The sequence below is a fragment of the Cryptosporidium sp. chipmunk genotype I genome, assembly GCF_004936735.1.
Source record: "Cryptosporidium sp. chipmunk genotype I strain 37763 chromosome Unknown contig_17, whole genome shotgun sequence".
NCBI classification, from domain to species: domain Eukaryota; phylum Apicomplexa; class Conoidasida; order Eucoccidiorida; family Cryptosporidiidae; genus Cryptosporidium; species Cryptosporidium sp. chipmunk genotype I.
The window spans coordinates 273,521-285,982 of NW_027125614.1; the positions used below are offsets into that span (position 1 = coordinate 273,521).

Sequence of the window (12,462 nt, forward strand, 5' to 3'; positions counted from 1 at the left end):
CCCATTATTATTTGAAATGCCACCCTTTCCCCACCAAAAATCTCTTTAGGTCGATAGCATTAAGGATGACGAAAAGGTTTACAGAGAAGTTTCTAGAATGTAAGTAAACTAACTATACACGAGAACCAATTTTACTTTGAAACCGCTCAACCAACCAAATACAGGTTTGTCCTAAATACGAAATCATCTCTCAAATCACAACTACAAAAAGAATTGGATGACTTGAAAACTCTTCTTAACAAAATGAAGGTAAGTTCCGACGAAACAAAAAAAAGAAAGTGCGGATATTTATATTTTAATTACATTCTAACTCTAAACATTTCCCGCCTTATCCATTTTCATTTAATCTTTTATTTCCCTACTTCCAATACTAGAACCTGGAAGCATCCTGGGAGTCTAAACAAAAAAAAACTAGCAAATGATTCATTCGATAACATTCCAGATAATATATATACACTTAATTCGTTCTTTATTTAATGTATTATTTGTACTTTATTTCCTACCATTTCTCCAAATGAATTTCTTTATTCTTGCATGCAACTTTTCAGTTGATGTGGACAATGCAACACTGGGATTTCGTACAAAAATACATGCAAGTATGAATTCATCGATTAATTAATAGGTTTATGTATTGAGATATGGGTAAAAAACTGAAGCAAAAGAATAGTGGAAAACGAAAAGAACATTATAATGAAGAAAATGCAAAATTAATAACTAATTTACAAACAAGAACAGAAAATCTGAACTAGTCAGCAATACCTATCTAGATAACTAACACCATAATTGGAATTTTCAGCTGGTGATTATTGGCCAATTTATTGTAATTAGCTCGCCCACTATTTCTCAAATGATGCAAAATATTCAGTTTAACCCTACAAATATACATAATATGTACAATGCCCTTTATCACATTTTGCATAGGGAATAAATCCGTAATTGATCAAATAAGATAAAACTCAAACTAAGCACCCTCCTTTTCATAAGTTGTTAAATCAAAAATACGCTTAGAGTTTGTAGGCTGAGTCCAAATTTTTTGTTTTAATAGGCCCTCATAGATAAACATATATCAACTTCTCAAAACCATAATCTTACTGTTCGCTCTTGTAATTAATTATTAAGCTCAAGCTCTTAACTAATTCATGATCATATTTCTTTTATTTATGCAGATGCAGAAGTGTACTTGGTTACAGCCTTAGTTCCTTCAGAAACTGCGTGCTTTGAAAGCTCACCTGGAAGCATTAGTCTAACTGAAGTCTGAACCTCTCTGCTAGATAAAGTTCTCTTCTTGTTATACTGAACCAACTTGACAGCCTCAGCTGAGAGACGATCAAAAACATCATTTATAAAAGAGTTCATGATACTCATGCTCTTCTTACTAATACCAGTCTCTGGGTGAACTTGCTTTAAGACCTTGTAGATGTAAAGAGCAAAGGATTCTGTTCTCTTACGTCTCTTCCTCTTACCACCATCTGCTGGAGACTTTCCTGCAGTCTTCTTTGCTGCTTGCTGCTTCTGAGCTGGTCCTTTGATTGATTTACCACTTTTCCCTGACATGGCGATTTTATTATTTAAATAGCAAAATTCTGAATATCTAAATTTTCCTTTTTTCAAGTGGAAAGCGCGGGCAAATCGACTATTATATTATAATACCCACATGAAATTGCTATTTTACTCGTTTTTATGTGTTTTGTCTATTTTATTGCTACCCATGCAAAAAAAAGAATTTAATTTAATTTATTCCAACTTATTACAATCGCGCATTAACATATGTTCCTACATTTTCAGATACATCTCTGTTGGTGTTATATTGTTTTATTTTCTCCACTATTTTTCACCCCCATTCGAATTCATATTAATTCAATTAAGTCCACTTTAAGCCCAAATACACCTTGTCAAGACTTTCCCGCATGTTTGCATGCATGCAAGTAATACCAATACAGGCAAATAATCAATAGATATATTGAGGGGTTTTATTATTGATAATACAATTTAATTTTTTGTGGAGTCGCATTAAAAATTGAGGTAAAATTTTAAATTGTTTAGAATTCGATCAGTTATAATTTTTTTTTTTATTCGAGCTAACTAATTCAATTCCCTTTTTTTCTCAACTTGCTAAATTAGCAGCTAAGCTAACAGTTTTAGAAACATTACTATTTGGTAGATGTGTTTTCGTAGTATGAATTCAATACTGAAAACTGCGGAAAGTAGATTTATTGGTCTCTTCGAGAAACTTTGAAAAAAAAAAGTTACTCACTTATCTAAATAGAATGAACTTGGCGATATCAATATCCTCATAACCTTCAGATTAATTAAATTTAAATTATTAAATTCCAAGCTAAAGATTGTGCGGTATATTTTTTCCCCTGATAAAAAAATCTTGTCAGAAAAAAACGCAATAAAAAAAAATAACTTATTTTTTAAGTAAATATACTCAACATTGTAGATATATTACTAATTACATTTAAAATCCCTAGATTGAACTTAGAAACCTTAATAATAATTTTCCACTATGGATCCGAAGAGAATTCAAAAAGGTACGGAAAAAACACTTTCTAGCGTTGGAAAAATTGGTGGAGAATTCAAAGTTGAAAAGAAGCCAGAATTTATAAGTAGACGTCTCTTGCTATTTAAAGCACTACACGAAAAGCAAAGTGCACTACTCCGGGAAAAAGCTTCAAAAAATGAACCAATTAAAATCACCCTGCAAAATGGAGACCAAAAAGATGGAATTAAGTTCCAAACATCCCCTATGGAAATTGCAAGGCAAATCTCAAAGAAATTAGCAGAGAACTGCATTGTAGCGAAAATCAGATACAATAAATCATCATATATTGAAGATGACGAAGTTCGTGGTATTGAAGAAGATGAAGAAGAAACATGCTGTCAGGGGCATGGAGATCAAAGCGATGGATGGAGACTTTGGGATGCGACTAGACCATTAGAAGGAGATTGTGAACTGGAGATCTTAACATTTGATTCCCTTGAAGGTAGTGGTGTTTTCTGGCACTCCTCATCCCACATTCTTGGTCAATGTTTAGAAAATGAATATGGAGCTCAAGTCACAATTGGGCCAGCTCTTAATCCAGGATTTTACTATGATTCATATATGGGAACCCATAGTGTTAGTAATACTGAATATTCTGGTATAGAAAATTGTGCTAAAACAATAATTTCCGAAAAACAACCGTTTGAAAGGCTTCAATGTAATAAAGAAGAAGCATTGGAACTTTTTAAAGATAATCCATTTAAGATTTCACTAATCATGTCAAAGATTCCAGATGGAGCCCAAACAACAATATATAGATGTGGGTCGTTTGTAGACTTATGTACAGGCCCCCACATTCCTCATACAGGAATTGTTAAGGCTTTTAAGGTCACAAAGAATTCTGGATGTAACTGGCTTGGAAATATTGAAAATGATGCATTACAAAGAGTTTATGGTGTATCTTTCCCAGAAAAAAAACGTTTAGATGAGTATTTGCATATGCTGGAAGAGGCCAAAAAGCGCGACCATAGATTGTTGGGATCGAACTTACAACTATTCTTCTTCGACCCAAATGTATCACCAGGGTCATGTTTCTGGCTTCCAGCAGGAGCAAGACTTTATAATAAGTTAATGGACTTTATCAGAAGCGAATATAGAATTCGTGAATTTACTGAGGTTATTACTCCAAACATTTTTAGTTGTGATCTCTGGAAGACTTCAGGGCATTACTTTGCTTACAAAGAAAATATGTTCATTTTTGATGTAGAGGAGAAGGAATGGGGTCTGAAGCCAATGAACTGTCCAGGTCACTGTGTTATGTTCAAGCATCTAAACCCATCATATAGGCAACTCCCAATTAGATTAGCCGATTTCGGAGTACTTCACAGAAATGAGTTTTCTGGAGCCTTGAATGGCTTAACTAGAGTTAGAAGATTCCAACAAGACGATGCACATATTTTCTGTACTCCTGAACAAATCCAGGAAGAAGTTTTTAAAGCTCTCGACTTTTTATTCTTTATATATGGTCAATTGGGATTCACATTTGATCTTTTCCTTAGCACAATGCCAAAAGAACACTTGGGGACAGAAGAACAATGGAGAGAGGCAGAAAGTGCCTTAAAGTCTGCCTTAGACAAAACTGGTAGAGACTGGAAATTAAACCCTGGAGATGGAGCATTTTATGGTCCAAAAATTGATATTATGCTTTGGGATGCTTTGAAAAGACAGCATCAATGCGGTACTATCCAACTTGATTTCCAACTCCCAATTAGATTCAATCTTCAATATAGGACTGACGAAAATGTCTCAGAAGAATCATCAAATCAAGAAAATTCCTCCAACCAAAATTCTGATCAAAACACCGATAATTCCCTTAAACAAGGATATAAAAGACCAGTTATCATTCACAGAGCAATTCTTGGTAGTGTAGAAAGAATGTCTGCTGTCATTCTTGAGCATACTGGAGGAAAATTACCTTTCTGGCTTTCTCCAAGACAAGCCATTGTTCTTTCTATTTCAGAAAAAACTGTTGAGTATGCTAAATCTGTAGAAAGAGAACTTAACAGACGAGGTTTCGACGTTGCTGGAGATTATAGTGCTGCAACCATCAACAAAAAAATCAGAGAGTCTCAACTTTTGCAGTGGAACTATATGCTTGTTATTGGTGAAAATGAAGCTAGAGACAAAAAAGTCACTCTCCGTAGTAGAGATACCACTGTTCCCCAGGAAGTCCTTACTTTGGATGAACTCATTCTTAAGTTTTCTTCCATGGGCTTCCCTTCAAGCATCGACTCGAATTCTTCTATTCAATAAATTCATTTTTTTTTTAAATGAACATTTCACAATATCAAAATCCTAAAATTATTAACTTAAAACCACTTTTTGGATTCACAGTATTCGTTTTTACAAATTCTTGTAATAATTTTTGTATTTCCATCCCTACTAGTAAATATCTGAAATTATTCTTCATCTTCACTTTAACTTTGCCTTCCCTTATTCATCTCCATCTATAACTATATTCCCACGCTACTTTTACTTGTTCGATTTACGCCAAATTAATTTCTCTTGTCTCCATTAATCACACACACACCCTGTACCCGTCCTACAAAACTGTAAGTATGTCTGCATGCAATATGTGTCCACATGGCATTTGCAAGTTACGTGGCGATACGTCATGTCTATTGTGTCAGAAATGTATAATTTGATTGAGCGAAGAGATTGAATACAATTAATGGAGAAAGAATAGAGAAGAAAGTGTTTTAAGAAGAAAAGTTGGGATTCAAATATATTTCAATTTTTGTTAAGAAAATTATTAAGAAAACGTATTTTAAGCCGAATTTAACAACCCAGTTTAATTGTTAAGTTAAAGTCCATTCTTTCGTTGTTAATTTATTTGTCCTTGAACTTGTTGTGGCCATGCCATCAAAAAAGCAAGATAAAGGCGGTTGTGTACTTGTATTTGAGAAATTTCTCGATGGAATTGGAGTAAGTTTCAAAACATTAATGGAATTACCATTCTGAAAATAAGAATACCATTTATACGTTTATTTTCTCCTTGTAATTTCTCCAAAAAAAAAAATCCCATTTTCTGGTCATTATTTACTCATTTTTTCCAAAAAGTTTTTAGGTAGTCAATTAAGGACAGTATATTTAGCTACTTCTGAAGTTGTAAAAGAGTCTATGTATCCAATGAAAGAAAATTGTATTAAAAGATATTCTGAAGCAAATCCAACATGGCAAAATGTTGGAAGTAAAACCAGCAACCCAAATGCAAACACGATTACTTTCACTGATACAAAAGGTACAGAAACTATTTTTTCGCAATCAAGTTACAGATCAGGTTTATAATTCTCAAACTTGATGAATAACCAGTTTGCATTTACTTTGTTTAATCCAAGCATTTTTGTCCAATATCGTATTCCTTCACTTATTCGCCCACTTGATCATATTTAAGTTCTTTGACTGGCAACTTCTTTTTGCTTTTCCTTCCATGAGAACAATAATCTCTTATATTACATTCCTGACACTGTAATCGTGAATTTTGTACAGACAAATTTCCTCTGGGATTGAACTATTCTTACCTTTGGATTTATTGGTTTACAAATGGTTTGGCCATAACCAACGAAAACTTTGTTAATATCGTTCCAATATACTCTAATCACGTATATTCATGTTGAAGTTTCAAAAATAGTTTAAAATATGTGAAATTGCCACTCTTTAAATTCAAACTTACCTTGGAAGCATTTTCTCCATCTCTTTGGATGTTTCAACAGGGTTCTTTGTCTTCACCCAACCAATTCTATTGAAAATACGATGCATATGGGTATCTACAGAAATTCCAACAACTATGCCGAACCCCTGATAAACAATTGTATTTAGGTTATTAAGGTGGTAATATATATCATTAAAATCTTGGTTTTTTTAAGATCAATTGACTTACAATCTGCAAAATTAAATTTGCCATCTTTGGCCCAATACCCGGTAACATTACAAGCTGCTCATATTTGTCAGGGACTTTACCTGAATAGTTCTGTATTATGATTCTAGAGATTTCTTTCAAATTCTTTGCTTTAGTGTTGTAGAATCCAACTCCATACAACATATCTCTTAATGACTCAACCGATTGGTTATTGATAAATTCAGGGCTTAGACCATTATCAATCAGTCTGTTCATGCAAGCAGCAGTTACTTCATCCTTTGTTTGGCTGGAAAGAAAGGCTGCAACTAGGACATGAAATCTCTAAATTTACGAGTTAGCAAAGTCTTTTTTAAATTCCAATCCCATGATTATTTTTATCCCTTACTTACCCATGTATCTTCTGGAAGACTCTTGTTCGCTAATTAATTAAGAAAGAGTTTAAAACCATCAATTACTTAAGTTTACTGGGTCTACTTACCAAAAGAGCAACAACCAAAATTATCTACTGGTGCCAAATTCTGAATGAATTTTATTCCAAGTTAATTATTGGATTGAAAGGATTTTTTGTCAAACTACCTTCTCTCTTGATGCATTGATTTCTGTTTAAAGATTAATTTTTCCAAACTTATTTTTTTTTTAACTTTACCTTTCCAAATAACATCGAAATTCTGAAGAGAACGACTTTCCGCATCCTTTTTAATTGTTCTCACCATCAATAAATCTTCTATTCTGTAAATTCTCCTGAAATTAGAAATAATTTGTTAAAGAAATGTTAAAAGTGATTCGAAAACATGTTTTGAATTCATTTGTTAAAAGCGGGACAAGTATAAATTATATATAATATATTTAGTATTAACCATGGTCTATTTAGTTGGATCTAAGAATTAGTATGTAAATTGGTTGTGGTAATTCCCAAGCTTGTAGTCTTATTCTGAGATTATATATTCAACTTTTTTTTGTAGAGGGATCCAGAATGTTTTGAATTGAACCATATATGTTTGTGAAGTGATTTTATGCCAAAACCTTTTCGGTATCAAATCTGTGACTACATTGTGTTTGGCAAGCCTTTACAACCATTCCTTGAATATCCTTCTGCAAGCCATCGAATGCACTATTACAACATAAATCACAAACCTCAATTTTGCATTTTTGGTCGGCTTCTGTACAGATGTCAAAAGCTTTACTAGTTCCAGATATACATGTAGCGAGCTGATTAATGTATTCCTTAGTTGAATTTTCAGCGGAGCTATCATTAACTGAGCAAGCGCTCTTGCACGAATTATAGTATGTTCTGTCTGTGATCATATTTGTGTAATAGTCACAACATTCAGTGCAGTAGTTATTAGTACAAGTGACTGCTTTTTGTGAATTAGCTCCAAACATAGTTTCACAATGTTGTTCTCTCTGCAAAATATGGGTGTTTATAGTGCAAGACTTGTAAATAGAATCAGTCTTTTCTTTGTTTGTTGAAGTTTGGATGTCTTTATTGGAGTCAACTCTGAAAGGCTCAAGAGAGACTTTATCAAAGGCAGTTTCAGAACAGTTTTTGACACTTAATCCTACTCTACCGTGGGTGGCTTGAGCATCTTTTTCCGTAACCTTAATAATCTCCTTAGTATTTCCATTATACTTTGTTGAGTACACGTAGATGGTTGGCCCTTCAAAGTTTATAAGTATACGATTCCATTCGTTTTGTGTAAAGCCAAACATGACTTTCTTTAATAGGGTATTTTTGCCCCTAGTTTTCTTAACCAAAGTTGTGGAAACGTTTGAAACAATAACCTGATAATAATTATCGTTATCGGTATATCTGAATATTCCAGATACTTTTCCATTTGAACAAGGTGGATTAAAATCAAAGGAGAAATAACCATTTTTGCAAGTATGAGTTTCCTTTAAGAGGATTCTAGATTCACCAGAATTATTGACAATCATTGCATTAGTTCTTCCTTTGTACTCTTTAATATACTCCCAATCACCATTATCACTGTTAACAACATCATAAGTTGTCTCAAATGTGGACAGGTAACATTGTTTATAATTTGAACACCTTGGTGATCTTGGAGCTGGAGACATGAAGAATTTCTTGCAAGATTTAGCCTTAATCGAAACATTATCAAAATATACGCCACCAATTACTCCATTAGAGTAGAATCCAACAGTACCTGAAAGTAAACCTTCATCTACAACTTGTAGTTTAACATTTCCAACTTTAGCGTAGATTCTATCTCTTTGTACGGTAATTTCGACCTTTTGGAACTCTCTTTCCTGGAACTTGAAGCTCTCCCTTGTATCTAAAATATAAGTGATACCCTCTTTAAGTCTTAATAGTCTAATTCTCTCTTCTTCTTGGTTGAATTCGAGCAAGTAGTAATTAGACAAATCCCTAACTCTGAATGCAATACCAAAAATACCTGATACTGGTGGGTAAACTTCAGTAGTTAATGTAAAATCAAAGAATCTTCTGTTCTTAATTTGTGCGAAAGTTCCTCTAGGTGAGTGTTCAGATGAACCAGTAATTGGAGAATTTTGTCCAAGCAACTTAGTTCTTCCGTTAATTGCAGTGGTTGTATAACCCCAATCACTTGGACCTCTTTGGGTTCTTGGCATATCATACACGGAAAATGTCTGTTCAAATGGCATTTTTTGTGTATCTAATGTGAAACTTTGGAATCCAGTCTGTGAAGAGTGAATTGCCTCGACATCGTCCAACTTATCTAGCAATTCCTTAGTTACTGATTTATAAACACCAGTAACCTTTAATAACTCGTTTGCGATATGATCGACATTGTCAACAACATCCAATATCTTTGGTGATTGTGACTTTGTTAACATTTCGGCTGGCTTTAGTTTCCTTCTCATCTCCAGAATTGCTATTTTTGACTCTTCTTGTGTTGCAATACTTAAATATGGATCCACACCATATGACTCATCAATGTACTGCGAAGCTTCTTTCAAAATCTTACTAATGAAAGGCTCATTAATTGCTCCCTCCCATAAATCAGTCTTGATTGCTGGAGTGGAGGCTTTAACTGGAGTTTGTAGCTTTTTTCCTTGTTTCGCTCGTTGATTGAGAGTTGTAGCAGTAGAAAGCTGATGGAAATCATTTGATCCTTTTGAAATAACATCAATTGGGCATTCCTTTGAAATAGTACTAATTCTTAAACTTCTTGTTGGAATACCTGATAATTTTTCCGACTCAATCTCATTTTTGATTGATCCTTCGTATGAATTTTTTGGACCTTCCAAAGCTATATTGAACATTCCTCCGGTATTTGTAGAAATTACTCCAACTTGTAAAGCGGCTCTACAAATTGAACTCTTTTCTGAGTATACGCCATCACTTCCATAGACTTTAGCTTTATATTCTGCACAGCCTGGTGGACATTGTACAATAATGTTTGTATTAATTGGTCCTTCGAAAATTGGATTTTTGTATGCAATAGTATCACAATCAATATCAACATGATTAATTTGTTTCTGGTTTGGCACCACATTTGTAGAGCAAACGATTCCGACAATATTCGAATTTTTTAAGTTGAAGAAACTTAAGTAATTTTCGCTAAATCCAAGTCCTGCTGCATCATTTCCGAATAATGTTGTAGCCGTTGACTCAGGAGAAGCCAAAGAAAGAACTAAGCTGGATAAATCTGTTGTTCCATCCCTTAAATCTTGATATGATCCTGTACATTTTCCATCTAAGCAACCATAATCAACAGCTAATGGAATACCACTACCTTCGGACAATTTGAACCCCATAATTCCTAATGCTGTCTTGATTCCAGAAATTTGCTCAATATTTCTAAGTACTAATGGCTCCATTCCAACATGTGCACAGTATTTTCTAATATCTGAGACAGATGTAACAGGAATATATGACCCTGGATTTCCACCATCATTCCAGATATAATATGATGCTCCGAACTTGATATCACACCATACGCGAATTGGCTCTGGAGCGCATCTTGGTAATATCCAGTAAAAACCAGAAATTGCATTTGGATTTCTTGAAGCAATTGAAAAACAATCTTCTGCTGGAAGAGTTACTTCATCTCCTGGTTCATGCCCAACCCCGACAGAAATTTCATCCTTAACAGCTCCCAAACCTTCCTTTAGTTGTTTTGCATTTGAAATATAATCCTCTAAACGGGAGACATATTCTTTCTTATCTGTAAAGCACTCATCAATTGATGGAAGCAAAGTATTAACTCTATCATTTAACACACCAAGATTTTTTGTTCTGGACATAACGTCTCTAGCTGCGCTCTTTACCATTTCGGATGCCCTTGAATTAAAATCTTCAACATAATTCAAGAAGTACTTGTCTCTTGCATCCTTTGTTAAGGCTGCATCTCTGCAGAATGAAACCACAGATCTTAAATTATTTGTCATTAATTCAATTTCTCTAATACCATACAAGTATTTGTTAGAGTATTTGCCATATCTTGGATGTGGCTTCTCCATAACAATCTGAATGAAATCTGAAATTACTCCATTCATTTCATTCAATGTTGTATTTGATGGATTACCCTCAACCTTTGTAATCTGTTTCATCTCACCATCAACCTTTGCTGCGATAGAGTAAGTGAATGGCGGAAATTCCCAATCTATTCTTAAATTCTTAAGTTGATAAGTCGTATTAGCTGACAAATTAATTAAAACTTTGTGTTCCCCAGTACTTTCAAAAGCTGCTGATGCCCAGTAAGTTGCTATATCACTATCTATTGCCGCATCTATTGTGTGTAATGCGTCCATTGTGGACGAAGCTGTTCCATTCAATTCCAGTTTTGTCGTACCAACTCCGACACCTGCTTTGTTTATTTGATTCACACATGCGTTTGTTCCTTTAACCTGTAATTGGGAATTTTCATTAAACTCCCAAAGTGATCGACCATCTTCAGCCTGTTCTGCAATTTCACAATCTTGAATAAGCAAAGGAGATGATCCACTGAAATCACCATTTGCTACAATCAAGCATTTTGGAGGATTGCTTGCTGCACTGATTATTTGTCCATTTGGCCCCATTTTCCATAGTTCTCTTCCATCACCTGCAGAGATACCATATACACATGAATCTAAGTCTACTTGAGCAAACTCATCCTGAACTTTACCTCCTATTACCTGTAAGCAATTGTCCCCTCTTTCGTCTGTAATTCCTGATATAATCATTGCTAATGGAGACCCTGATCCAAGTGCAACAAGCTGTCTAATACCAATGTATTGATTTGGTCTTGGCTTCATTTGAATTTTAATAGCTCTTACATCTCTTGAGTGATCGAACATGAAGTCTTCAGTAAATTCTTTCTCATTCTGAGTTGCTCTTCTGTTTGGCACTACAATTTCGTAATTAATTCCATCTGGAGAAACCTGAATTTGGGTTTCTCTTGCGCTTGAACTCCAAACTATTTTCAAACCAATTGCTTTTGCTGTTGCTGAAATATAAGCTGTATAAACAATCTGTTGTTCTGTTGAGAGGCCATTTGCAGACCTCCACTCACTATTTCCCATATTCAATGCATTTGATGGGTCAAATTCTCCATTAAAACTGTTACCCACTAAAGTTGAACTAGAAATTGCCTTCTTGAAGAAGTAGTAGTTTGATTCGCCATCTTTTGCAGTTGCTATTAGAGAAATACTCAAAAATACCAACAAAAACAAAAATGTCTTCCACCACATCATATACTAATTAATACTTCCCTTTTCTACTAAAATAATAATTTAAAATTACTTGTGTTAATAACACAATCAAATTTTAAAAATCATTCAACTTTTTTTCAAGTTCTCAGTTAATAACTGCCAGAATTTTTCTTTATGGGTTTTATTTTCACAACGGTATAGGAAAACTGCGCATGTGCATGCAAAACCCCACCGGTATTAAAAATAATAAAAAACTTTTTTTCAATTTTTATTTTACATGTAATATAATTAAATTTATAATAATAGCTAAAATTCTAAAGTTATAATTTATTCATCAAAAAATGATATTTGAGGTTCTAAAGTTTTTTCTTTTATGAAAAAGAATAATTTAATTATTAATAAATTGAACTAATAAATTCTT

At 33.8% G+C, this 12,462-nt stretch overlaps 4 protein-coding genes across 4 annotated transcripts; 1 reads left to right on the top strand and 3 right to left on the bottom strand.

Moving 5' to 3' along the window:
• Nucleotides 1–1,158: 1,158 nt before the first annotated feature.
• On the bottom strand, nt 1,159–1,554 carry ELE39_001046 (histone H2Bv; the record flags this gene model as incomplete). Its single annotated transcript, XM_067344085.1, has 1 exon — nt 1,159–1,554. The coding sequence occupies one exon, from the start codon at nt 1,552–1,554 to the stop codon at nt 1,159–1,161; it is 396 nt and encodes a 131-aa protein (XP_067200123.1).
• Nucleotides 1,555–2,509: 955 nt separating this feature from the next.
• ELE39_001047 (threonyl-tRNA synthetase) lies at nt 2,510–4,798 on the top strand (the record flags this gene model as incomplete). The annotated part of the gene is made up of 1 exon (XM_067344086.1): nt 2,510–4,798. One exon carries the CDS (start codon nt 2,510–2,512, stop codon nt 4,796–4,798), a length of 2,289 nt encoding a protein of 762 aa, XP_067200124.1.
• Nucleotides 4,799–5,912: 1,114 nt separating this feature from the next.
• On the bottom strand, nt 5,913–7,117 carry ELE39_001048 (endonuclease III; the record flags this gene model as incomplete). The annotated part of the gene is made up of 8 exons (XM_067344087.1): nt 5,913–6,011; nt 6,067–6,139; nt 6,219–6,343; nt 6,426–6,725; nt 6,794–6,822; nt 6,883–6,922; nt 6,981–7,003; nt 7,051–7,117. The coding sequence occupies 8 exons, from the start codon at nt 7,115–7,117 to the stop codon at nt 5,913–5,915; spliced, it is 756 nt and encodes a 251-aa protein (XP_067200125.1).
• A 298-nt stretch (nt 7,118–7,415) lies between these two features.
• On the bottom strand, nt 7,416–12,080 carry ELE39_001049 (uncharacterized protein; the record flags this gene model as incomplete). The annotated part of the gene is made up of 1 exon (XM_067344088.1): nt 7,416–12,080. One exon carries the CDS (start codon nt 12,078–12,080, stop codon nt 7,416–7,418), a length of 4,665 nt encoding a protein of 1,554 aa, XP_067200126.1.
• Nucleotides 12,081–12,462: the final 382 nt, after the last annotated feature.